The sequence below is a fragment of the Enoplosus armatus genome, chromosome 3 (genome assembly GCF_043641665.1).
Source record: "Enoplosus armatus isolate fEnoArm2 chromosome 3, fEnoArm2.hap1, whole genome shotgun sequence".
In the NCBI taxonomy this organism is placed as follows: Eukaryota; Metazoa; Chordata; class Actinopteri; order Centrarchiformes; family Enoplosidae; genus Enoplosus; species Enoplosus armatus.
In genome coordinates, this window is record NC_092182.1 from 26,559,320 (window position 1) to 26,585,390 (window position 26,071).

At 42.0% G+C, this 26,071-nt stretch overlaps 1 protein-coding gene across 1 annotated transcript in view; it reads right to left on the reverse strand.

Moving 5' to 3' along the window:
• LOC139283360 (dedicator of cytokinesis protein 3-like) overlaps window positions 1-26,071 on the reverse strand; it is a 95,946-nt gene that overhangs the window by 39,976 nt on the left and 29,899 nt on the right. Inside the window, exons 5-9 of the mRNA XM_070903358.1 lie at window positions 23,249-23,345; window positions 4,903-5,051; window positions 3,212-3,296; window positions 587-628; window positions 2-156 (exon numbers count right to left, since the gene is read on the reverse strand). Coding sequence (XP_070759459.1) covers window positions 2-156; window positions 587-628; window positions 3,212-3,296; window positions 4,903-5,051; window positions 23,249-23,345 — 528 coding nt within the window. The remainder of the gene's footprint in view (window position 1; window positions 157-586; window positions 629-3,211; window positions 3,297-4,902; window positions 5,052-23,248; window positions 23,346-26,071) is intronic.

The following is a 26,071-nucleotide window of genomic DNA, read 5'->3' on the forward strand; positions in this document are numbered from 1 at the left end:
CCTGATAGTCTTCCCCTCTCTCAGGTCATACAGGGAGAAGAATATGTCGGTGTCTTCTCCGATGCTGTTGTAGGTGAAGCTCTTCAGGTTGACCAGTAGGTGGTGTGGGACTGGAACTCGGCACGGCTCCCCGTGTCTCTGCCGGGTACCGTCGCCCTGGAAATCCACAACCAAAAAAGCTTTATGGGAAAATTGATGTTGATGTTTTATGTGGGCCTTGCAGCCTTTGCAGACATTTAAACGAAAAATTAAAAAGTATTGGCTGCATAAAAGATGCATGTAAAACCTTTTAAAGGATTCTATTTGTGCTGCCTGGCCTAATTTCGGGTTTCACTTTCCTAAATTATTGTCATGCACGTCCAGAGCGTGCATTCAAATGTTATTCATGAAGTAAAGGTAAAGAAGTATTAATGATGCAACACAGTAAAAGTACAACCTGTGATTCTCTTTGAGATGAATTATTAAAGTAAGTCTCACAGAATGGAAATGCTCATGTGAAGTACCATCTCAAAAGTACTTCAGCATAGTACTTGAGAGTTTCAGTGACTGTACGTAGTATTTAACAGCTCCGCCTCTTGTACATTACCTGTGTGGTGCTCTGTTGGACACTGTGTCTGCTGGACAGATGCTGAGGAGGAGAGAAAGACAAACGTAACATCAGGCGTTAATTATCATGTTCTCTCCTCTCCTCCTCTCCTTGTTTCCTCGTCTCCTCTCCTCTCCAGCTCTGATCTTTTCCAGCTCTGTCATTGGCTGCCCTGCTCTGCTCTATTGTATCCCGTTCTGTTCTCTTCATTCTCTCCCTCGGATGATGAAACAGCTCGATCGCCCCAGAGACTCATTACTCCGACTTGTCTCTCTAAATCTCTTAGTGGCTGTATGAGAAGAGAGGGAGCGAGACGTGGAAACCTGTTTGATGAATTGAAGTAATGACTGTCAAATGCAAACCATCTGCAAATATTCCAACCTGAGCAGAACATCAACACCAGCCTGCAGCCACGTTCTGCTCAGCTTCTCCAGGTAAACGATCAGAAAGGTGTTGCTGCGTCAGTGCTAACCTCCTTCTTGTTTATGCCATAACTATATTATTTTAATATCCATATTGATGTGATGTGTTTTATTTATGACTTGGTTTTATACGGTTAGCTCCAAGTAAGCAAGCATATTCCTATAAATAATCCACATTATGATGATCAACCCAACAAATAAATCCTGTGTGAATCCAGTGAATTATCTTGCAATTGATTGTTTTCCTATTGTGTTATTTTGGAAAGTTTCTTTTTGCTTACTTTCTATTGTAGTTGTTTTTCTTTCTCCGGAGCAGAATCTTATTCTGCTGCTGCTGCATTTATGTAAATTCCCCGCAGGGATCAATGAAGCTTAATTTGATCTTATCTTGTGTTTTCTTCACCTTGACCTTTTCTTGGTGGAGACCGAAACGCAAGGAAATAGTAATTCACATTACTGAAAATAAATAATTATATATATGTGTGTGTTGCCTGTATAACTTTCGTTTGTTTGTCTTTATGTGTTCTTGGTATTCTCATCAATGAACTTGTGTGTCTGAAATAACATCTCCTGTCACTGAATAAGGCCATTTCTACTCCATATATGTTTGTTGTGTTTCTTTCTCTTTCTGCATGTTCGCTCTTCATCCTACCATCTATCAACTTCACCACTTTATCTCTCTGTTTCTGTTCCATCCTCTTTCTCTCATCCTGACTCCAGATCAGTCTCTAGGCAACGGAACAAAGGGGGAATCACCACGACTACAGTGTTTGACTGGTAGAGCTCAGCTATTTAAAGCAGGACTGATGTAAGACACAGAGCATCAAGTACTACTAAGAGACCAAGAGCAACCAAGAATACTCCTCACATTGCAGCTACTCACACCGACATTAAGTAGCTCCAGTTTTTTTCCATTCGATATTTCCTAAAACAGCCCTGAAGATCTGACCCTCACTGACTCACAGATCAGACATCCATCCTATGGGCATATGTAGAATTAAATATATACCATATATGTTCTATGTGAAAGTACTTTCATCATTAGTTCCTGACATCAGCGTGTAGACACATCAGTGATTTAGAGATGAAAGAAATGATTTCTCTACTTGTATTTCTGACATTTCAAATGCAGCATAATAGGCACAATCATTAATAACACTATGTTGTTGTGAGAAGAACACATTAAGGGGTCATGACTGATTACAAATCTTACAAAAGGAGGACTGTAATTTGACAGTCATTGGTGGTGATCCTGAGATCAGCTGATGTGTATGAGTGGACCCTGATGAAGCCACCAGGAGAGGACTGATTGTACTGGGGGGAACCTCCCGGCTGAGACATGAATGTGAGGGGGGCGACATACAGCAAACTATAAAGTGGTACTGTTCTTATAAAGAGAGTTCTGAGGGGGACGAGGGGATGAGGGGTCCTCCCCTCATGAAGACATGAGGGGAGGAGAGGGATAGAGGGTGAGGAGGATGAGGGGGTGAGGGATGAAGGGGAAGAGGACATGAGGGGGATGAGGGCATGAAGACACGAAGGGGTGAGGGGGTGAGGGAATGAGGGATGAGGGGGATGAGGACATGAGGACATGAGGGGGTGACGGATGAGGGGGATGAGGACATGAGGACATGAGGGGGTGAGGTGGATGAGCGATGAGGGGGATGAGGACATGAGGACATGAGGGGGTGAGGGATGGCCAGCAGGAGAGACAATCAGAACACCAACAGGTGACAACATTCATCCCTTTGGACTCTTTGTATTCATTTACATTAACAGAAACAACATTGTATGTTGTTGGTCAGTGTTGCTTTTTAAACATATTCTTTCTCCTACTTGTCTGTACATAATAAACACGTTGTGTTTGTGTTTGATATCTGAAGAAAGGCGATGAGGCTGTTGATCTGTACCAATCACTCCATGATTACATGATCACAGCATTAAAAAATCCAAATGCAACATCGAACACATATACAAATATATATTTTCCAATGATCTTAGTAAGTAAGGAGAGATAAAAGATCTGTTAGCTTCCGCCTCTTTTTAATGGTCTCTTTCTGAATGGACTTTAAAGTCACTGGTAAAGATGTTTGCAAAGACCCTATTCATCAGACAGCACTGGGTGTTTCACCTTTACTCAGCCCCCCCCAGGTCATGTACCTGGGGGGGCTGAGTAAGACCTGTACCAACAAACAGGTCTTACCATCTTATAGAGATCTGACACGCTTATCTGGTCTTCATCCACCATCTCAAACTCCTTTCTTGGCACCAGGTCCAGACCCAGGTGTCTGAGGGAGAGACAGACAAAGAGGGTTAGGGTCAGAGAGAGAGACAGACAGAGAGAGAGACAGACAGAGCGACAGAGAGAGAGACAGACAGAGAGACAGACAGAGAGAGACATAATGAAGGAGAGAGAATGTCAGTGTCTTTTATGTGACCTTCACACAAACCTGTACACTATTTCAGATATGGAAACAGGTACAGAAACCTCACACACACACACACACACACACACACACACACACACACACACACACACACACACACACACACACACAGTATATTGAAGTCATTTTAGACGGGGCCTCCAGACGTTGTTCCTCAGGATTACTTCGTGTTCAGTCTCTACAACCACAGACCAGCGACCTCGGTCTTGTCTTAAAGACACGGTGCAGAATATTCTCGATTAAACGGTTTCTTTAACTGTGAATGAGAAACTAAATGTCTATTTCCGCATCACCGGTTGTAGAAGAAGGCCAGTAAATTGTGTTTAAGCAAGAACTCCAGAGGCGGAGGAAGCACATCATTCACCGGCTGGTAAAGTTTAAGGGACGGCTGAGGGACATTTACCTTGGCTTTTCACACAATGCCAAGAATACGTTTGAGGTAGTAACTCTGAATTACTTTCTATAAAATGGGGTTACAGTGAGCTCATTTCATGTAAAATACAATAATGAGCCATCTACGACAGATGAAGATGCAGTGGAGCTGCCTTTCAGCGTGAATTAGTTTTCAGGCTGCAAACGAATGCTGCTGCTCGGGTTTGTCTTGACTTCTTCACTTCTCTCGCCAGCTGGAGCCTGAATCAGAAGTTATCTGCTAGATGAGACAAGCAGCTTGTTTTTGAGAGACGCTGATCGTTAGCTCAGTTAGTCCTCACTCAGTGTTCGTCCAGTTTGGTCTGGCGAGTCTCTGCCCGGCTCGATTACCTCTGTTTCACAGCACCGCTCGCCTCAGCTTGTGTCAAAAAATCTGAACTATCCCTTTAAAAATTACAGCAGCAACAGTGATACCTTGGACCTAGGTCCTACTAAACACTGACCCCCCCAAAAAAATACTGCTGCAAGTACTGCTATTATTACTATAATAATAATAATACTACTAATGATTATCATCATCCTCATCTTCCTTGTGAGCACACCCCCCCCCCCTCACAGTCAGTGTATTGGAGCTTTAAATAGGCTGCGTTACAGTCCCGGGCCGCCCACCTTTCATTCCTCCAGTATTAATAACTCAATCCCAAGTCAACGGGCAATTTCTCTCCATTTCATTTGTTTTCCATCAGCCTTTTGACAAGCTCCTGTGAGCCTTTTCAACCGCTGGTGTGCGCCTTCATCCACCTGCTTCCAGCCATACTTTTATTTGCCCTGCGTGGGTGTCAGGGGGGCACGCTGATCTGCTGCCTGCAGCACTGATTTAGAGGGCAGAGCTTCTTCAAACATCAACACATCCATGTGCAGGATATTTCTGTTGTTTTTCAGCAGAAGATACTTCAACTCAATGAGAGTATTAACATGTACCCACATATACAAACACAAACACACAGACTATACTGATAAAAGTGTATAAATACTGTGTGTGTGTGTGTGTGTGTGTGTGTGCTGGTGGTCTCACTCGTTGCCCCAGTCCAGCCTGACGGTGATGTGTCTCTTGACGTCTCGGCTCTGGTCCTGCGTCAGGTGACCAGACAAGAGCTGCCTTCTCAGGTCGATCAGCTCCATCATCACGTGGCGAACCTTGTAGAACAGATCCACTTTGTGTTTCTGATGGAGAGAGAGAAGGGGGGGGGGGGGGGGGGTTACATTCATCTGTTATTGTCCAACTCGTGAAGAAGCGGAAGTAATCTGTCATTCTTTGGCAGCCACGAGGCGACCACAAGGCTTTTTCTGTGGTGGCACTGGCACTCAAACAATAACAACTCACACTGTAACACAGTTAAGGTGAATGCGTTCAGTGTCTTCGCAGCTTATTCCTGTTTAGCCTCACAGAGAGAGCTGGAGCCGGTGCCAGCGTGTGTTGGCCAGGAGGCAGAAAAGCACTGTGAACAGATCACAGTCTATCACAGAGCTTACATCAACAAACACATTCACAGTGCCCAAGAACACACGAAGAAGAACCAAACCGTGACCTTCTTGCTTTGAGCTGCATCCATCTATAATCATCTATAACCTATAATCAGCTTTGCTATGTGCCTGACTTTACTAGTACAAACATCTAGAGATGAAACAATTCATTGATTAATCGATTATGCGATAGACAGTGTGTAATTGTTAACACACACACACACACACACACAAGACCCGGAGCACACTTCCTCCTATAGCTCGTTCTATTATAAGCGCTCTAATTTCCCCTGCAGACCTTCAGCAGGAGGCGGTGGGGTAAAGTGTCCATTCAGTTCTTGGCAGGACAGCTTGATAAGCAGAAATTCCTCTGCACAGAGGGGCAGGTACTATGAATACACACACACACACACGCACACTTGCAGCCATGCATACATATTTGCAAACACACCCACATGCATACGTTTGGACGCCTGTAAACCTGGTGAAGAAGAGCAAAGAGCAGTGAACCACCTGGTGACACACTGACGGGCTCATTCTGTGTCAGTGTGTCTGTCTCCATGTTGGGTATCTCCGATGAGCAGGAGGCCTCGGTGCCCCACAACCATTATATAACCATTATATAAGAAAAGACCTGCGCTCGTACAGAGTTGTGGATAACGGTGGGTTTCACCGGACTCTCCACTCTCACGCACTTTTCTCTGCTTTTTTCTGTTCGATAGCGACCTCCATCTGGACCATTTACTGTAACTGAAACTGTTAAGTTTCATATTGCAATTTGGCACACAGTGCACCGAAGCAGGAGCCTGAAAACAACGCCCCCTTTTCTTTTTACTGAATAAAGATTCGGTTTTGAATCGAGAATCGATTCTGACTTGAATCTTGACACAAAGAATCTGAATCGAATCGTGAGATTCCAAAAGATTCTCACACCTTTAGTTCACCTTCAGTTTACTTTATAAAGTTTTCCAGGATGAGTTACTGGCTGTCAGAGGCACATTAAAACCTAAATCACACCGACATGACAGAATAGGACAGAAAACACCCCAGTGGTAAAAATAATGGGTACATCTGTATGTCTACTTGTGTCCGAGGGTATAAGAGGATATTTAAAACATGGTATCATTCTAAAAGGCTGGTTTCCTGTTGCAACAGTCGTTTATAAATTATAATACAACTCTGAGGCGACGTGTCCACAGGGAAGCCCCCCCTTCACAGCACTGGCTGCTGTGAACCCTGTTGCACCATCGCGGCAGTGCTAAGTGATTAGCGTGTTTGCAGCACTCCGGGTTAAAAATACTACAACTTTTAGCCAAAGAGTGCCATATTTCAAATGGATTTTCGGTAGTTGCTTAGCAACCAGTGAGAGTCCCGCACAGTAGTTCCCCTCAGCATCTGTTTAGCATTTGTTTTTAAGGAGATGCCCAGTGGACACAGAAGCTAATGCTCTTTGAAACACACTCTGTGAGAGTCCATATTAAAATTCTGCTGGAGCATGTGATCATTAATGATGCAGGAACATCTTTCAGAGTGCAAGCTTTTACACATCGTCCTAAAGTGCACTTTCATTATTTTCATAAATAATACACGTCTTGGATCTTTTTTTCTCACTAATCAATTAATTCTTTCGATTTAATAAAAGTGAAAAAAAGAGACCAGAGTGATAACAAAGACACAGAGAAACTAAGAACAATATTGTCAAACTGTATTGATGATTTAAATGATTAAATGAACATCTGCTTCAACTCCTAATCAAAACTATAATTAATGAATTAGTGGAGACGCCAGGTTTAGATTGAATAAATCACACCATGCTGACCCGAAATAATCAAGCAGTCAGTCGTCACATGCAAAGTTTGGCAACAGCATGACATGATGTTTACACGCTGAAGAAACAGGAAATCTCTAAGCAGCTAACTTCCACAATACAGGATCCTTCATCAATAATAAAGACATGACGCTGGCAGCCTGCATCAACCTGTGCACTTACTCTAATTCACTGTGTGCTACAGCAGGTCGTATCCCAAAGCCAAAGCCATCATGTTTGTTTCATTCACTGGGCTCCGGGAAAACTCATATAGGTCCATTTATAGCATATATACTTCGGTTTGGCAGAATACGCTGCGTTCCTGAAGGTGCTCCTCAAACAGAGCAGCAGCACAGGAGTCAGCAGTAAAGTGCTATACAGACCAGAACCCTGCAGACTGAAACACAGGACACACAAAATGCACCTACTTCTTATTTACAGCAGCAGGCTGAGAGAGGAGCTGTGCCGGGAGCAAGGTTCACAAACACATTTACAGCAGAGAGCTGCCCGACGCCGGCTGCCGACTGTCAGCCACGGGAGCCGCTGGGGGAAACAGTATGTGCTTGGCTCAAGTTCACCTCAGCAGAAGAAGAGAGCTCGTGTGTCGCTCTCCTTTCCCGCTGCAGAAACACAAAGTAAAGGCGTCCTGTCCCGGAGACATCGGGGTGATAAAAGCTGGATAGATGAAGGAGCAGCAAACAATATGAGATGCAATCCACTAACTTGGAGGAACTGCTGACTCAGCCGATCCAGAGCGAAAGTCATTTTTCATTGAAGTAAGTGCAGAGACGCACGTTACCACAACAGAGTCTCGTATTCAGTTCACAGACATTAACAGAATGCAGCCAATCAGGCGAAGAGGGGACGGGGCTAGAGATTTATTTGATTGGATATTGTTGTATCGTATCCACATGGTGCAGATAGTACTGCAGCATAGGCCGCCATGTGTAATCTGCTGTGTTCAGCGTACCTGATGATAACTTAAAGGTGACCAACTGAAATACAAATCCACGGAGGGTGTGGACAACAGCCCCCCCCGGGCCCCCTAGCCGGTTAATCTGGCCACGCTGCCACTGATGGCAATCAAGATTCTCCGGGAAATGGATGTGTTTCAGGACATTTATGAGTTTTAATAGCTGCCTCTCAAAGCATCTGACATCATGTCACATGGATCAGACTCTAGTGTTGAGTTCTGAACAATTCCCCCCCCCCCAATGTTGTGCAATCCAGCGTGAGTCGTGTGAGTCTCTGAGAAGAAGTTTTAAAATAGTTCTTCAGGACAAAATCACCATGAGAAAACTGACCGCAACAATTTATTTTTCTACATGTATGTTATAAAAGCATGATTTTGAGGTACCAGGGAGCAGAGCAGCCATGCACCATCTGTACTTGCTTTACTCTAACAGCCAGTCTGCCTGCATTAAAACCAGGACTGTAGATTTATTCGGGACATCTGGCCACCCCAGTCAGTGGGTGGATGGGCTTTGACCTTTGACCCTCTTCTGAGTCAATCAACTGGACTCGGAACAGGTGCACCAGCTGGCAGAGCAGGAGGGAACCGAGTCTCCTGTCCAGCTCTAGCTGGCACGCACACACTACGCCCATCCACCCACAGATGGAGATGTACGGTGCTTTGAAATGAACCCGACCAACTTGTCTATCTTTGGGAGAAAATATACAAAACTGAGCACTAAAGTTTATTTTTTCAGCTGAAGAGTGGAAATCTCTTTAGTGTCGACTATTTGTGGATTTAGCCTCCCTCCTACCTCTCTCCCTCTCTCCCTCTCTCCCTCTCGGACTGCCTCCTCTGCCTCTTTCCCCAGCTGGGGTGAGTAATCACACCTTCATATCCAGCGGGAACGAATACACAAACACACACACACACACACCAACACCGTTTAACACATCTTTACCACCTCAGCACTATAAAAACCAGCCGAGCAAATCCCAGATAATGATGCTGTTTATAGAAGCTGCTCTGTTCATTGGACCTCATATTCAGACCATCTTGATATTAGCTTGATATAATGACACAAACATAAAAATTTCAGCATAGGTACCTCTTTGCCACAGCAAAGCAAAGTGTAACACCGAGCACCGAGAGAGAGAAAACAACTACTCATGCGTCGCCTTACAGCGAAGCTTCCGGCAGCTGCAGCGCTTACCACAGTTGACTAAATCAAACATTTACTTTCCTCTTTATTGCTGCATTGGCCTTTTGCTTTTTCCGAGTTGGAGGGACGTAATATGAAGATCTTAATCACTCTGACAGCCCACCATAACGTCTCCCCTCCATTAACAAACAGCCCCGCATTTCCTACCAGGACATAAAACTACATCAGCGGTTTCTCAAGCTGCAGGTCAGAGACCAAAGGCGGGTCTCCAGCGGGTAAGAGACTGTCACAGCTTGGCATTATTATATAATAGGATTTTATTCGGCCTGACGGCTCTAATATCTAACGGGACATTTGCAACACCTATTTTCCATTAGCGACATCCTGCTCCACTTTCACACCTGACAAATGAGAAAAGCAAAAGGCTTGTTGAAGTTGAAGTTTCATTTGGTTTCACGGAGGATCTCAAGTGTCTGTGTAACTGTTGGATTAGCATATTAAACTCATCAAATATTTCAAAATGTTGCTGTTTCATTAAAAACATATGTAAACAAGAATATTGTTATGCCAACATGGAGGCAGAGCTGCTGTTGAATATCACTCACACATTTGAGATATTTCTATTACATTACATTTATTACATTTTTTAAATTCTTTACCAACTCCTAAGAAACATAACTGTTCACTTATTAGATGCTCCACTATGTTCACCAGCTAGTTGCTAACTCTGAACTGAAAACAGAGCGGTGGGCCTGAACTAAACAGTAAAGTTGTGGGCTGCAAAAAACGAAAACAGTGAGCTGAAAGATGCTGAATTTCTCCGCAGAGCTGCAGAGTTGGGTGATGATTCTCTGTGGATTTGTCTCTAGAGACCCCTTTCACATTAAAACTTGTTTGACTAATTGTTTGTACAAAAATGTTGAATAGTGCAGCTTTAACAAGTAATTTATTATATGATCCAAAGAGTTTAAAAGTATATTTATTTAGTATCATTATATTTTAGTTCGTTGAGGTCGGTTTGGCCTTAAAGTGCCTTGTTTTGGTAATTCTTTGAAGACAAAGGTGAGCTACTCAAAACTCTGTGGAGCGGCAGTTGTTGAATGTTAACAGAATAAAAACGACATGGTTTGTGAACTGCTGGTGGAACAGAAGCTGACCTGGAAGTGGGGCTGGATTGTGACTCTCTGTATGTTGGACTCAAATCATACCACAAAGTGACAAGAAAGCACCAATTAATATCCTGTAAGCAGTTTCAAATATTCTTTAACCAAAAGTCTCTGAGTGGTAAATGAGTGCATGATTTCAGATGCAGCCGTAGCATTTTGATCAGATGCTGCTAACACATCCACCCTGCTGCACCACAGTTCTCCGTGTTGCTGCCTCATAATACTGGATAGTAACTCACTCTGACAAGTTGGACTGCAAATTTAATCAGGTAATCTGTAATGTATAACTGATTACTTTCAGGAAGTTACCAGTCTGAGGCCTCCTAATAGGATGTGAGTCAGGCAGGAATCTCCCAAATCAGAAGGGACACTCTCAACACCTCTGAGCCATTAGCAAACGTCCTGCTTCATTTTCACACCTGTCAAACTGGCTGCTGCGTTACTGAAAACAAAAGCGCTGAGGCAAATCACCAGGGGTTCCTTTTTGGTCTCCACTGCTCAACTGTTATTGTAACACGCTGCCGCAGCTTTCTTAGGATATATCTGAACAAGGCAGGATTTTCATCTGAAATGTGTCTCCTGGACCTGCAGCAGATAGAAGACTTCCATCCGTACAGAATGAGACCACGTTTGTTTAATCATGTGTTTCTGAGATGGGGCGAAACACGTGTTGCATCTCTCTTAATTTCAATACTTAATATACAATGTCGTTAAGAATAATTCAATAAATAAATAGTGCTACGCGATAAATAGAAGGCTTCAAATAGACCCTGTTATCGGCCCCACAAATCCCGACCGGAGCCCCCTTAGTTAATCCATTACCCTTACATTACCCTCACAGCTCTCAGGACTGTCTAAAACCAGTTCTTTAAATAAATGCCTCTCTGCTTGTTTCTGAGATTGTATGGGAACATTGGCAAGTCTGGACGTTGAACTGAAGGTGGAAATAAATAATAATATAATATAATAATCTAATATTTACCGAAGTACATCGCAGAGCGACGTCAACAAAATAAAATAAACGCCCTTCAGTGAAATTTAAACACCACGGTGCTTCTGCATGAAGCCACCAGCTACTTCAAGCTGTCAAAGAGTTCAGCAAAAGCAACCTTTTCTAGCAGGAGTTTGGCACCATGCAGGGTGTGTGTGTGTGTGTGTGTGTGTGTGTGTGTGTGTGTGTGTCTGTGTGTGTGTGTGTGTGTGTGTGTGTTGTGTCCTGTGCTTGCTAGTCTGCTGCAAACTCCATCCTAAATCCTCCCCTGACCTTGTGTGAACCCTACCTGGTGACACACACACACACACACACACACACGCACACACACACACACACACACACACACACACACACACACACACACACAGAGTCATGCCAGAGGCAGCATGTGATAGCAGGGATGCCGGCCTGTCTTGTCCCCCGCTGTGTGTAGTTCAAGAGGTGGACAGAAGGACAGTTTCCTCTCTGACTGTATGATACAGATGTGACACAGATAACACATATTTATATATGAAACAAGTAAGACGTACATGGAATGAAGTATTTTCAGATCTGTTTGGATCCACAGAACATGTGAATCATACTGTATCTACCATCGCGACATTTTAATCCAAACATCCAGACCTGAGTTTTCAGGTCGATATAATACTTCTCACTTTTTCAACTTCCTTGTGGCTCCCAACAAACCCTAAACCTAACAGAGAGAAGGACCCCCCCCCTACAGGCCCCCACCACAGCCCCGGCTGCACCCTCTGACCTCTGACCCGGGCTCCAATCCCTCAAGTTTGTTCATGTTTTGAGTATGAATACAGGAATCGATGTATTTCACCTTTGAAAGTAGATATATACAAATAAAAAAAGTAGATGTTAAAGAAACAAAACAACAACAAAAATCATCAGATTCAAATTCCAGAAGTAGACATCCAGACATTGGGTGTAAATATAACTGATGGAAGCTCAGAATCTGGAAGGACATCCACCTTCATTTTATTAATGGGGGGGGGGGACACATTGTATTGAATGATAATATACTGCATGAGAACACACTTTAGAAGGACAACCTCCACATACAGCCTCACAGTGCAGAGATAGACCGAGATAGAAGGACAAGCTTCCCTTACAGCGTTAAAGGGACATTTTGGAAGGAGACTGTCCTCTCGGAGAGGTCAAAGGTGAATTTATCGTGAGTGCTCAAAAACAAAAACGCCTGGAATGAAGCTGTGGAAGTCCAAAAAGGATAATGAGGTCGGGAATAAGGGCAACTTCAGAGGGCTACTAGCCACTCAAAGAAAAAACAACCTACAGGTGATAGATGCAAAGTCACAAATGACAATATAAAAAAGAAATAGTCCATTTAACCACTTTATGTTGACCCATCCATCCAACCTAAAGTTAAAGTGTAACTCTACCATGTTATACAGCACAACTTACTTTAGCTAACAGTTAGTGGGAAGTTACCAGCTAGATACATTTAGCTGCTACTCCATACATTATATTACAGATACTACACTACACTACTACTTACTACATATATTATACAATAAATGATTGTATTAGATGGCAGTGATGCAGCCATGTTTGGTTATGTTATTATATTTCATGTTTATTTTACATGATGTCTTCACTATAAACTGATCCAGAGAAAATGAAAGGAAACCAGGCTGTTTTCTACCACAACACTTCATCTCTCGTTTATATGAGTTACTGTATGTTTTGATGTGCTTTCTGTACTGGTGCAAATAAACTTCTTAAACACGTACATTTATAAAAGTCTTTTCTGTGTATAAACTCTGAACTGATCACTGAAATATTTGTCAGCTGATATTTGCATGATTAGTGTCTCGGCAGCCTACTTTTCTGTACGACAGAGCTGCGCTGAGGTTGTTTTGCAGGAAAGGTTTTCTCCTGAGTGTGATGTTAATTCAAACCTGCTGCCAAGAATTTACTGCAATTAGTTTCACTTTGACTGTAACTAGTTAGACAGCTTTTAATATGCATCAAAATAAACGCAAGAAATGACGGCATCTCTATCCCATAAAGGGACATATATCATATGCAGGATGATGAACTGTTGGAATGACAGTTTGAAAGATGGTTGAAACAAAGGAGACTCTGTGCAGGTGAACGTAAAGCTCTCCTCTGAGTGATGTGAGCTGTTTTTTAATTTAAACACCAAGAAAAGATGAGGATGAAACATTAGAAACAAAAACAATCAATGGTAAAAGCTGAAGAATGTCAGCTGTGGACACTCACAGAGACACTATTAAGAGGCAGCTTTTTCAATATGGCTTTTTGAATATCATGTAATGTAAAAATGAAATTAGACGCACATCTCTACGAAGTCATAAGCTAACACAGTAGATACACTATATTTCATATGCTTCCCACTGATGCAATAAAAAAAAAAAAGAAGACATCTACTGTATGCCAACAATGGCATCGTCACCATGGCAACGATGGGTGAGTCACCACAGCAAATATATGACACGGCACTTATTGAAGTCTATAGATCCTGATGAGACGGAGACGTACGCGCTGACATACAGCTCGAATCCACAAGTATGGACAAAAACACACTTTCACTCTGTGGAAAACTCTCTCTCACACACACACACACACACACACACACACACACTGAATGACTGAAGCTCTATTTTGAAACAGACGCACTCTCTCTATGTCCAAATGTAGGAGATGATTGCAGCTACTTACAGGTGTGATGGGATGATAAATCTGCTCGTTTCTCTCCTCTCGCTCTCTGTGTCTCTGATTCTACCACTGGCAAGCCACTAAACACCAATCCCAAACCGGCAGACGAGGAGAAAATCATAGCCTGTCAAACGACTTGAGATCCACTCACAATGTACTCCAGCAGCACCACCTCTTTCTCTGCTTGTGTGTCTATGTGTGTGTGTGAGTAGCTAAGCCTTACTCCGCCTCTCTCCCATCCTCTGACCTGTTCCCAGTCTCCATCTTTCTTCATCCCTCTTCTCACCTTCTCTCTCTCTCTCTCTCTCTCTCACCTTTTCTGTCTCCCTCCCTCCCTCCCTCCCTCCCTCCCTCAGTCACCCACCCACAGGCCAGTCTGCAGCAGTAGGCTCCTCTCCACTTTTGCAACGTTGGAGGGAGTGCAAAAAGCTGAGGAAATATACAGCGAGGTGTGTGCTCTAAAGCTAGTGATATACAGCGCACTTGATGATAAAGACGTGTGACAGCAGAGCTTATATCCTGAGGCTGTTGCCCACAGAGAGCCTTGAAATCAAACGTGTGACGTTTGTGTGAAAGATGGAAAGACAGAGACCAGACACAGAGAAAGACAGTTAGATGGAGAGAGAACCAACAGTGTGTCATCCCCCGAATTCCCTCTGGGCAAAAAAACAACACCTCGTTTCACCTTGTTAATTAAAGCAACCCCCACTTGGGCCGACCAGTCAGAGTTCGACAGAACAGAACAGAAGAGAACGGTGTCATGCATCGAACTCCCAAAGCTGGTCAAAATCTGATCATCTGTTGCAGACAGACAAAGACACGAGTGGACAGGTGAAGACCAGTGTTGTATCAGATTAAAGTCCCATTAAAATCAAGAATCTTTTACTGACGCTGACAACTTCAACGTGTTCCAGCGCTTCATGACAACACACAACGGGCCACATGCTAAAAGGACAGATTCGCATTTTGTCTGTCTTAAAACAATATTCACATGCTTTCAATGGACAAAGCGGGGGACAAAAGTCACGGTCCATGTTCTGTGTGATATCATATGTAAGAAATATATTCCTGTGTTCATCCGAAGCTAATATGAGGCTCCAGCTTCAAATCAACTTCCAAAGTTAGTCTGTTTAGTACAAAATTCCCTGTTTTTTGAGGTTCCCCTTGCAAGTGGAACTTTTAATACTTTAAAGGGAAATTTAATACTTTAAATACACAAACAGGGTTTTTGTAGTAATTAGGAATGGCATACAATCAATATACAAACATCCCGGAGCAACACACGCTGGAGCTTTGTTTCATTATTTTGAGGAAGCTGCCAGTTTAAGCTGAGATACAGAGAAATATCTTCTTTTTTACACTATGTACGGAAGAATGTCTTCACCAGCAGCTGCCTCAATAGACCAGAATGCAAAAAGCCTGTGGCCGAAATCTGAGCAATGTAGGTATGAGATGACAGACTGAAGCAGAACAAGACTCAGCAAAGCAGGTACACACCAAAACACATGCAATAATAATAATAATATTCCTTTAACTTATCTCCATCATAGTGACCCAAACAAAAACGGATTTCAGAGTCATACAGTTGAGGTACTGAGCTCCTTCGATATTGCAGCAGTTTCAACGCTGCTGTTAGTTAATGGCTTGACACCATCACTCTTTGTTAGCTACATCCTGGTTACCTACAAATCTACCAGGCAACAAAGCCATTCAACTTTTCTCTGTGAGAATAGTCCCGGGAAAGTACACCACAGACTTTATTTTCCCCTCTGGCCGCAGTAGCATCGGTTAACATCACTCTGACCACATGTCAGATGTCAGTCCTGAAGGTGACCATGTGATTGGTTATCTGCCTCAAGATCAATTAGGCTGATGACGGGAGGTTGTGGGCCAATGTACTTACGCACAACATGTGTTTGTAACCAGCGGTTTCTGTGCCTTAAACACACAGAGCGATCTGCTTTTAGGACAGGAAGGCTGCGGTAGTGACACTGCTGCGCACACCTGTCAACGGTCATCTCTCGCCACGTTTCATCAGCCAGAACAGACGCACAGTGTGACAGACAGACACGGAGACGCGAGTCAAAGGCCAAAACCGGAGGTAGCGTTTTAACACTGTGCTGTTAGCTTTACCACACAGAGCTGTCAGTCAAACTAAACAGCAAACGACAACAGCGGCCCGGAGGGGGGGAGGACAGATCAGACAGCACTCTGTCAAATACTGCAAATACATAGTAGCACTGGCAGAATCTGTGTCCATAAGAAATGTTGAATGAGAGTTTTATCATGAATCCATCACAGTCCTTCTTTTCATCTGACATTTGCCTCAGATAATAACTGTGGATCAATTAGAACTGTGCAAATTTTAATATCTTAGTATTCTTGAGATGCAACAGCATTTTCACTCCAAATATCCATGAAAATAAAAATCTATCCAATAGAGAGCTGCAGGAATGAGTCCTGAAACCCAGAAATGAGTTAGCATTTTAACACTTCCTGTTCCCTCTTCTTGAAGTCAATGGGTTTTTGGTCAGATGCCTGAAATAACGTTTTGTTCTACGACATGAAATACGTCAGTAGACACCCCCCCCACTCGTGAATTTTGAAGCTTTTACGTGTCTTAAAAAAGGCGTTTGCTAACAAGCGGCTACATGAGACTACAGAGGTTGTCAAAGGCCGCATTTACAGCCTCGTTGTGTTTATACTCTACATCTATCTGTCTATATATCTATATATCTATCTGTCTATATATCTATATTCTATCTGTCTATATATCTACATCTATCTGTCTATATATCTATATTCTATCTGTCTATATATCTATATCTATCTGTCTATATATCTACATCTATCTGTCTATATATCTACATCTATCTGTCTATATATCTACATCTATCCGTCTATATATCTATATTCTATCTGTCTATATATCTACATCTATCTGTCTATATATCTACATCTATCTGTCTATATATCTACATGTATCTGTCTATATATCTACATCTATCTGTCTATATATCTACATGTATCTGTCTATATATCTATATCTATCTGTCTATATATCTACATCTATCTGTCTATATATCTATATCTATCTGTCTATATATCTACATCTATCTGTCTATATATCTATATATCTATCTGTCTATATATCTACATCTATCCGTCTATATATCTATATTCTATCTGTCTATATATCTATATATCTATCTGTCTATATATCTACATCTATCTGTCTATATATCTATATTCTATCTGTCTATATATCTACATCTATCTGTCTATATATCTACATCTATCCGTCTATATATCTATATTCTATCTGTCTATATATCTATATATCTATCTGTCTATATATCTACATCTATCTGTCTATATATCTATATTCTATCTGTCTATATATCTATATATCTATCTGTCTATATATCTACATCTATCTGTCTATATATCTACATCTATCTGTCTATATATCTATATATCTATCTGTCTATATATCTACATCTATCTGTCTATATATCTATATATCTATCTGTCTATATATCTACATCTATCTGTCTATATATCTATATCTATCTGTCTATATAACTATATCTATCTGTCTATATATCTACATCTATCTGTGTATATATCTATATATCTATCTGTCTATATATCTACATCTATCTGTCTATATATCTACATCTATCTGTGTATATATCTATATATCTATCTGTCTATATATCTACATCTATCTGTCTATATATCTACATCTATCTGTCTATATATCTATATCTATCTGTCTATATATCTACATCTATCTGTCTATATATCTATATTCTATCTATATTCTCTTACAAGTGAAGCTTAGTGGTGGTGACGTAGAAGTCATGTGACCGTGGTGTAGTCCCTTTATAGCCTAACGTTAGCTTTTTACTGGTGATTCCATTTACGCTTCAAAAATCCTAAAAGTGGAGTTCATTAGTGAAGATTATCTTGTTGAACAAAACGTTTCAGTATCATAAACTTCTGTTTGCCACAGAGTTTGTTTTCTGCAACAATCCAAAGTCCAATGGAAGAATCCCGTTGGCTTTCTGTGGAGGGAACCAGGGCGATGCTAACTTCAGGGCTGTCCTACAAGGACACGTCCTCCCTGCAGGACTCTATTGAATGTTTAATGTAATGCAGGAGTGTATTTTCTGCTGCAAACAGGCCTTTTTCATGGCAGACATTTTGACATGTCATAGTTGGAAAAGCACAGGTGTATTTAGTAATATTAATGATGGCTGCATTCCACTTCTGGTGGAGGTCCAGGTATCGTGCTCCCTGGAGCAGCTTAGTGGGAACTGAAACATTATTAATGTCTTTAATTCCTTTTCCTGCTATGACGAGTGAAGAAGTCTGCTGTGAAAAAGGTCTGTTAGCAGTACATTAATGTCAATTCTGTGAGACTAATGCTGGCTGAGCAGTTACCTCACTATAAAGAAAACGCAAAATTAAATATTCCCATACTGTTTTCCCAGTAACGGTCATCTGAGACACGCACACACAAACTGGACAGAAACCACCGTAAAGAAGTTTCTACTATCATCTGTCTTCCGTTACGTGACACACTACAAAGCTTCATCCTCAAACAACCCTGCGACCACCACGCAGCAATTATCTCCAGACACTACGTCTGGACTGACGCAGTCAAAGGAAGAATCCCCATTAAACCAGAACAAGCAGCCAACTAAGAGCATCTTTCTTTACTTCTAATCATCAGTATTTCAGGCGAGGTGTAATCTGTCTTTTCATGCCACATTGCAAAGAGCATAGCAAAGCATCATCTACAGCTATCTTCTTTCGATTGATTCTTGCTCGTCTTTTTTGTTTCAGTCTTTTCCTCCTCTTGATTCTCACAGCCACCAGAATTAAACCTGAATTTGCTCTCTCTGCCTCTCTGTATCCACTGCCTTCAACCTCCTTCATCCCACGATTACTCTCTCCTCCGTCTCCTCTGTCTCTGTCTTTATGTCTCTATGCATCATTTTCCGTCCTTCCTTCTAATTTATCTCAGTATGTCTGTTTGTCTTTCACCATCTGTCCCCTGCTGTAGTGATTTTAGTGAGATTACAGGATGACATTTACTTGTTTGGCTTACTTTACTGAAAGAAGCTGCCCTGGCTGACTTCTCACGGTGCACGATCTTTTGTAAACATCACAAAAGCAACTTGTAAAATCACTGTTTCATCACGTGTGTGTAAGTCATGGAGGCATCTGACTGTACGCTTAACTACATGTAAATATACATGCATACATACACCTGAACGAGGACAATATAACAAGGATTTGTATCTGCTGCCTTTTCTACGACATCTTACACTGAGTGCTTCGTGTGTGTGTGTGTGTGTTTAGCTCAGCTCTAAATGTTTTTGTGACACATTTTCAGGGACCTGTAACTGTGATTTAATGCGTTCATTCTCTTTCTTGAAATGTCTTTTAAAGAGCTTTAACCTCCTGCATCTTCTGTTGACTTTATATTAATTAATGACGAACTGAATCTGAGAATGTGCTGCGACCTTGACTTTAACAACTGGAAGGTTATCTTGTGATGATCCTGGAGCTGTGTTTCTCTTTTTCTTTGGATTTCTGTTGATGTTTCTTTTTGTATGTTCGCTGCAGCCATCTACGTATTCAACAATAAAAATTATACTTACAACATGTAAAGATATAGATCAGCCAAATGTTGAATCGCCGCCGCATTAAATCATAATGATGAACATTCATAGTTTGTATGAAAATGTCAAACAACTTCAGGGTCGTTGAAACTTAATGATGAACTTTAGCTACAGATTTTTCATCTCCCCATCATGAGGACATACTGTGCATTTCAGCTGTGAACTCTATAGTGTGTGTGTGTGTGTGTGTGTGTGTGTGTGTGTGTGTGTGTCTGTTCGCATTCACTCTGCTTTGTTTGTGTCATTTCTTCTGGATGGCTTCAGAAAATGTCATTGCATTGTAAAGCTAAAAGAGCCGGACGACGCCTCCTCCTCCTGGATGTCTTTCCTGTCATTCCCCTCTATTTTTCTTCCTCACGTCTTGGTTTCACACACACACACACACACACACACACACACGAACTTGTCTTCACATTTCACAGCAAAGAAACGTCTCCCTCTAGGTTTATCCCTGTCTTCACATCCCTCCATCATTGTTTGGTTGTCACCACTCCCTCTCCTCCCTCCTCCCTCCTCCCTGTGCACAAATCTATCCCGCCTACACACACACACACACACACACACACACAGATACACATGCAATCTTATCTACTTTGACATCAGCATGTAAGAGACAACAGAGAGGAAGAAAATTAGAGAATGAGAAACAAAACAATGTGAGAGAAGAAGAAGCAGAAAATACAGAGAGAGAGACAAAAGAAGTCTAATCAGAGGGATGTAGTTCAGAGATGTCGTTCTCCGTTTGTCTTTCTCTCTGAATTCCTTTCCGTTGGCCCGTCGTATTCTTGCACTGCACCTTTCTCTTGAATTCTTGGTATTCAGGTTATATACTCATGTCTTTATGCAGGCTGCAGTGGAAGTGAGGCTGCTCTCTGTGTCCTCATAATCTGCCACTCTGTATTGTTCTATTCTGCGCAAAACAGCACTTAAGTTTGTTTTTGTAGGAGATGTCCAATAGTTTCTCTTTTTCTTTGGCTATGATTTCAGTCTATAATTTCTATCATCACTCTCTCTCTCTCTCTCTCTCTCACCTACACACTCTCACATCCAGCGACGTTTAAATCCCCTGAGGCAGTGTGCAAAGGCCATGCACACAGTAGAGGGACACTGAAAGACAAATATATAACTACATGAGTAGCATGCATCAACACAGCGAAGGACACATATGTTCTGTACATGTGTGTTTTTCTCTGTGTGTGTGTGTGTGTGTGTGTGTGTGTGTGTTTCCGCTCCGCTGCATTCATCACCTCTGTCAGCTTCGGTGCCACCGAACATCCATTTACTGAGAATTCAGCACATCACTGTGTGTCTGCATGCGGTGGGTTCATCCATGTGTCACTGCGCGATGGACACGCTGTAATGGCCATGTGTGAGTGCTGTTACATGTGAGAGGTTAAACCTACTGTGTGTGTGTGTGTGTGTGTGAGAGATATTTTCACAGATGCCTGGACTGTCTGCATCCATACATGCATTTGTGCGATTCACAGTTTGAGGGTAATAAGTAGTAATAAGTAGTGCTTCTTCTTCTTTTCTTAAAAAACATATTCTACATGAAATCAATACTAAAATGCTATAAAGGTGTTTAGAAAGCAGCATGTTATATTATATATAACAACATATATATGTATATTACATTACATATTTTGCTTTTTGGGCAGATTTGAAAGGTTTAACTTGTAGTTTAGGGAGAGGCTGGTTTCATATGTTGGAAAGTGTTTGTGGAGAAACAGACTGTTCTAATAATTTATTAATAAAATACACAATATAGAGCATGTAGCATGTAGCTAAGTGAGGGAGTGGTCTGCTGTGAAAACAGAGTGCACGATCTGATTTTTATTTATTTCCTTTTACTTCCTCTTTCAACAGTCTAATGTGAGATCACATACACGAACGATGCAAAATGCACTTTTTATCTTTCAATTTTTAACTTACGTAGTCCGTTGTCACAAACCAGAAGATGGTGTCTCAGTGTTATTCATCCGGCTCCATATTCACCCGTGCACAACATTAGCTTCACATGTTTATAGCATCACTCTCTTCTCGTCATTGTCAGTTTATTTTCCAGTTGTTTCTTATTCCTCTACATGTGTACTCATCCAAAAGCACACTGTGTTGCACATGTACTTCCTCCCCTCTATCTCTTCATCCATCCACGCAAAACATGAGCATTTCTCATTGTGGTATTTGTGCTTTACAGTAACTATAAGAGGACGTTTGCGTTTTCAGTGACAAAACGCAGACACTAATGTGAGGTCTGTCAGGATGGAAATGGAAAATCTGTCATGCAGAACCTCACGAAGACAGTTTCGTCTTTCATCTCTTCAACTCTGACGGAGAGCAAAGACAAAAAGTCTGTTAACTCAACAACAGAAGACAGAGACTGGCAGGACAGGAGGAAGATGAGTGAGGCAAAGAACACCACAGATTTAGATTTCATTCAGATTTATATAAAGAAGGATATCCAATAAAACCGTATACTGTGACAGACAAAACCTTCAGAGGTTTAAGATAAAAAGACAGATGGCACACAAATGAACAAAAACAAGCACCACAGACGGACAGAGGAGGTACAGAGAGTAATAAAACACCACAGATCTGAACGGCATGTTCTTCACCGTGCAGTCAGTGCAGCAGGTGCATTTCTGTCATTCCTGTAATATAACCACTCGCATGTTGCTGCTATAATCAAACATTTTTCAGCTTGAGTCCCAAAGACGTAGATTTGATCTCCTCTTCAGAGAACTCATTAAAACAACAATCGTTTTTTATACTTACCACCATTGCTCTCGGCTGTAAGACGCAGCTCAGTGAAGTAATGCTTATTTATTCATTGTTCCAGCTTGAAAAGGGAAACAGACCCTGACCACCTTTCTTTTTTGTTTTCATATATGCATAGCGTGAAAATGAAAGGATGTATCACCAGCCAGACAAAATAAAATCTAACCCCAATAGTCAGGTGTTAATGAACCGTCGACAGGCTCGACTCAACAAAACAAGAAGGGAAAAGGAGGGTAAAGAACAGGAGTACAAGCACAAGAACTCCTGATCAGAACTGAATGAAACGCCAGCAAGAACCAATGAGGCTGCAGTCATGGAGGGCCAATTATAAAATAAAAGCAACACACATTGAGGAACTTCTTTTGAATCATGCATTTTTACTAGTGAACAGAACTGAGCTCATTAAATAATTGGAAACCTTCAGTCGAAATGTACGAATAAGGAGGTTCCTCATGTTACTGCCGTGACTCCATTCTTTATGCCGAAGCTGGTAATAACACCAGACTTGTATAGACAAGTAGGTTGACAGATGTGCTAATTAAAGCATTAATAAGCATAATTAATGACCTATGTTCAGCATGACTGGTTATGTAGTGACGTGACACACTTAAAGAAAGGTAATGTGCTGCTTACCACATAGAGCTGCTTCCATAGTAAGGCCCATTCCTGCAGTGTTGACGTCACCTCAGTAACAATGGGGTCTTCGAGAGGCACCACAGTCTCATGTGGCCTGAACAGGGACACAACAGAAAGAAGAGCGAGAGAAACCCAATCAACCGTTGACCTTGTTTGTCTTGTTTGTGTTGCGTTGCACACAGTTCGGCTTCAACGACGGTGAGTTAAAGTGAATTGTGTTTCTAGGCATGCGGGCCCCGAGGAAGAGGACCCGCACCCTCTGTAGATATGAAGGGCTCGTTCTAAGCTAACGAAAACACAACAGTACGTTGCTTTTATCTCATGTTGTGTTGCATATCTAGAATATTAGAGACAGAAAGGTGTTGAAATCATAATGTTCATACAAACAGCTCCCACTTAAAATGACCAACCTTACAAAGCCTCTTCCACAGTGAGTTTTCAACCCTCCTAATGTTTCCAAACTGAGTAAACTCCCGCTCCACCTGAAGAAAAGGACCTCAGCTCACTTCGCTGACTTGAAAAATCGTTGTGCGCTAACTCCCTCCTTCCTCTCCAACCTCCCTTATCCATAATTTTGAACATGGGGGAGTTGTTGGCTGAAATTGAAAGCTGAGTCACTGTCTCAGCCCTGGAGTCAGGAATATCAGAGTGCCTCTCTCTGTCTCACACTTCTTTATTCTCCCTCTCTTCCCGTGCTACCTTTCTTCTCCTCCCTCCCTGACTCTTGGTTTTTACTCTGTCTCTAACGTACTCTATCCTTTCTCTCTCTCTCTGTCTCATAACTGATTAATTAATAAAAGCAGTGTGCTAGATTAGCTGATCTCCCAGCGGAGTCGTAGCTGGCGGCCGCCTGGTGATTTCACCCACATTAGTTACACTTGTATCTCAGACGCTTCTCCTCCTCTTCTCCTCTGTTCTACTTTTCACTCAATCTAATCTCTCCCTCCCTCTTCCCCTCCCTCCTTCTGTTCCTCCTCAAGTTTTCTCTTTGTTCTGGCACATTTCCATCTTTCCTCTCAGTGCTCTTCCTTCTCTCCACTTCTTTCTTATCTAAACCTGTTCTCCTTCACTTCCTTTTCTTTTTCTATTATCCTCCTTACATCTACTCACTTCTTCTTCTCTCATTTCCTCCATCTCTCCCCCCCCCCCGCACTCGTTTCTCTCCAAGCTGACATTTCTGTCCAAAGCCACTTTTGCTCCATCCAAATATTTCTATCTCTGACAGTAAAATATTTGCAAAGAGAATTACAGAATTACTAACACACTCTCTGTCTCTCTTTTTAAGACGAAACATGATTCTTTCTGTTACGTCTTCTGAAAATAATTAAAGCCCTCAGCTGCTTAAAACTTTAAAGCCATTTATTATTCTGTCTCTTGGCTACTTTAACTGACTTTGTTTCACCACAAACCCAGCGTGTGTTTGATATTTTGTCTGTGTTACAGACAGATACACAATTATCCCAATGACAGAGTTCATTGAAGCAATTTGTCCAGCTTTTATACCCGAATGTTCTCCAGGTTCGTCTTTCTTTTGTCTGCCGACCAGTTCCTAAACAACCGATGAGATGATTCATGCATCAATCTGTCATTTGAACATCACTTTTTACATCTAAGCATCCACAGAAACCTCCTGCCAAAGACTTGTCAATGCACTTCAGGGACATCGCACGACTTCCTGCCATTGAAAATAAACACGGGTCATTTTAAGCCGTATGAACAAACAACCAATGCTGTCATTCTGTATGAAGGACAGACTCTCTCTCAGCGTGAAGGAGCAGATGGAGAAAAAGTCCTTTTCACTGTGCACGACTTACGCTACGCACCTGCATGAAAATAGAGGAAAATAGGGCCTGAAACAGCAAAGTAAAAGTAATCCCAGGCGATGAAGCTCACCGAGGCTTCTAATCCTCCCTCAGGGGGCGAACACTGGATTTACAGAAAGAAGTCTGTCCAGGGAGCCTGAGGTGTTTGAGGAGCGTACATCTCCTTTATTCATACCTGCATGTGTGTGTTTTAAATTGTCTTTCACTGTACATGTGTTTATTCAATATGCAACGGCATCTTGTCAGAGTCTGTGTGTGTGTGTTTACAGGTTTATTTGTCTCTCCGGGTGTGATCCTGAAGTGCGGGGGAGCTGTTTTCTGATATATATAAACGTCAGCTCTGAGAGTGTATTCATCCTGCAGAGAAGCAGACAGCCGCCAAAGCGTTCTTCACAACATCCTGACAACTTGACGCAGTGCTCAAGCCGGAGCCTGCTTCATCGGTGTTTCCCCTGTATTCACTCAGCGGTGTCGGCCGGACCGACTCAACGAGAACCAATCAAAATTAATAAAACACGTTTTGGATAAATACAGATAACCCATATTTCAATGTGATGACCCTGAAGGTGACTGGCAGCTTCTGTCTCGTGCCAGAGAGCTGCGAGTGGGAAGTGATCTGTAAAGTTATCTCCACAGGACAGGAGTCCAGTCTGAGAGAGTTAGAGCCAAACAATGTAAAATCCAGTGTCTCACAAACAGAAACATTTATTGACCTTAAATAAGAAATAGAAAATAGTATATTGTCAAGATTTGGACAGTGTGCAGAATCCCATTTTGATCTTCAGTTTTTCTATGATGACTTTGACATAAATGGTCACGTGTCTCACATGTACATCACACATATATATGCTGCTTTCAGACCCACTAGGTCAACAGTCCATTGCTATATTTGTCACCACGCACCAGCTGCCCAGATTCAGTCGAATACACTCCAGCTCTCTGCACTGAAAGCGATCTCTTCCTCTGCCCTGGAGGTCTGCTTGAAACAGTAAAGGAT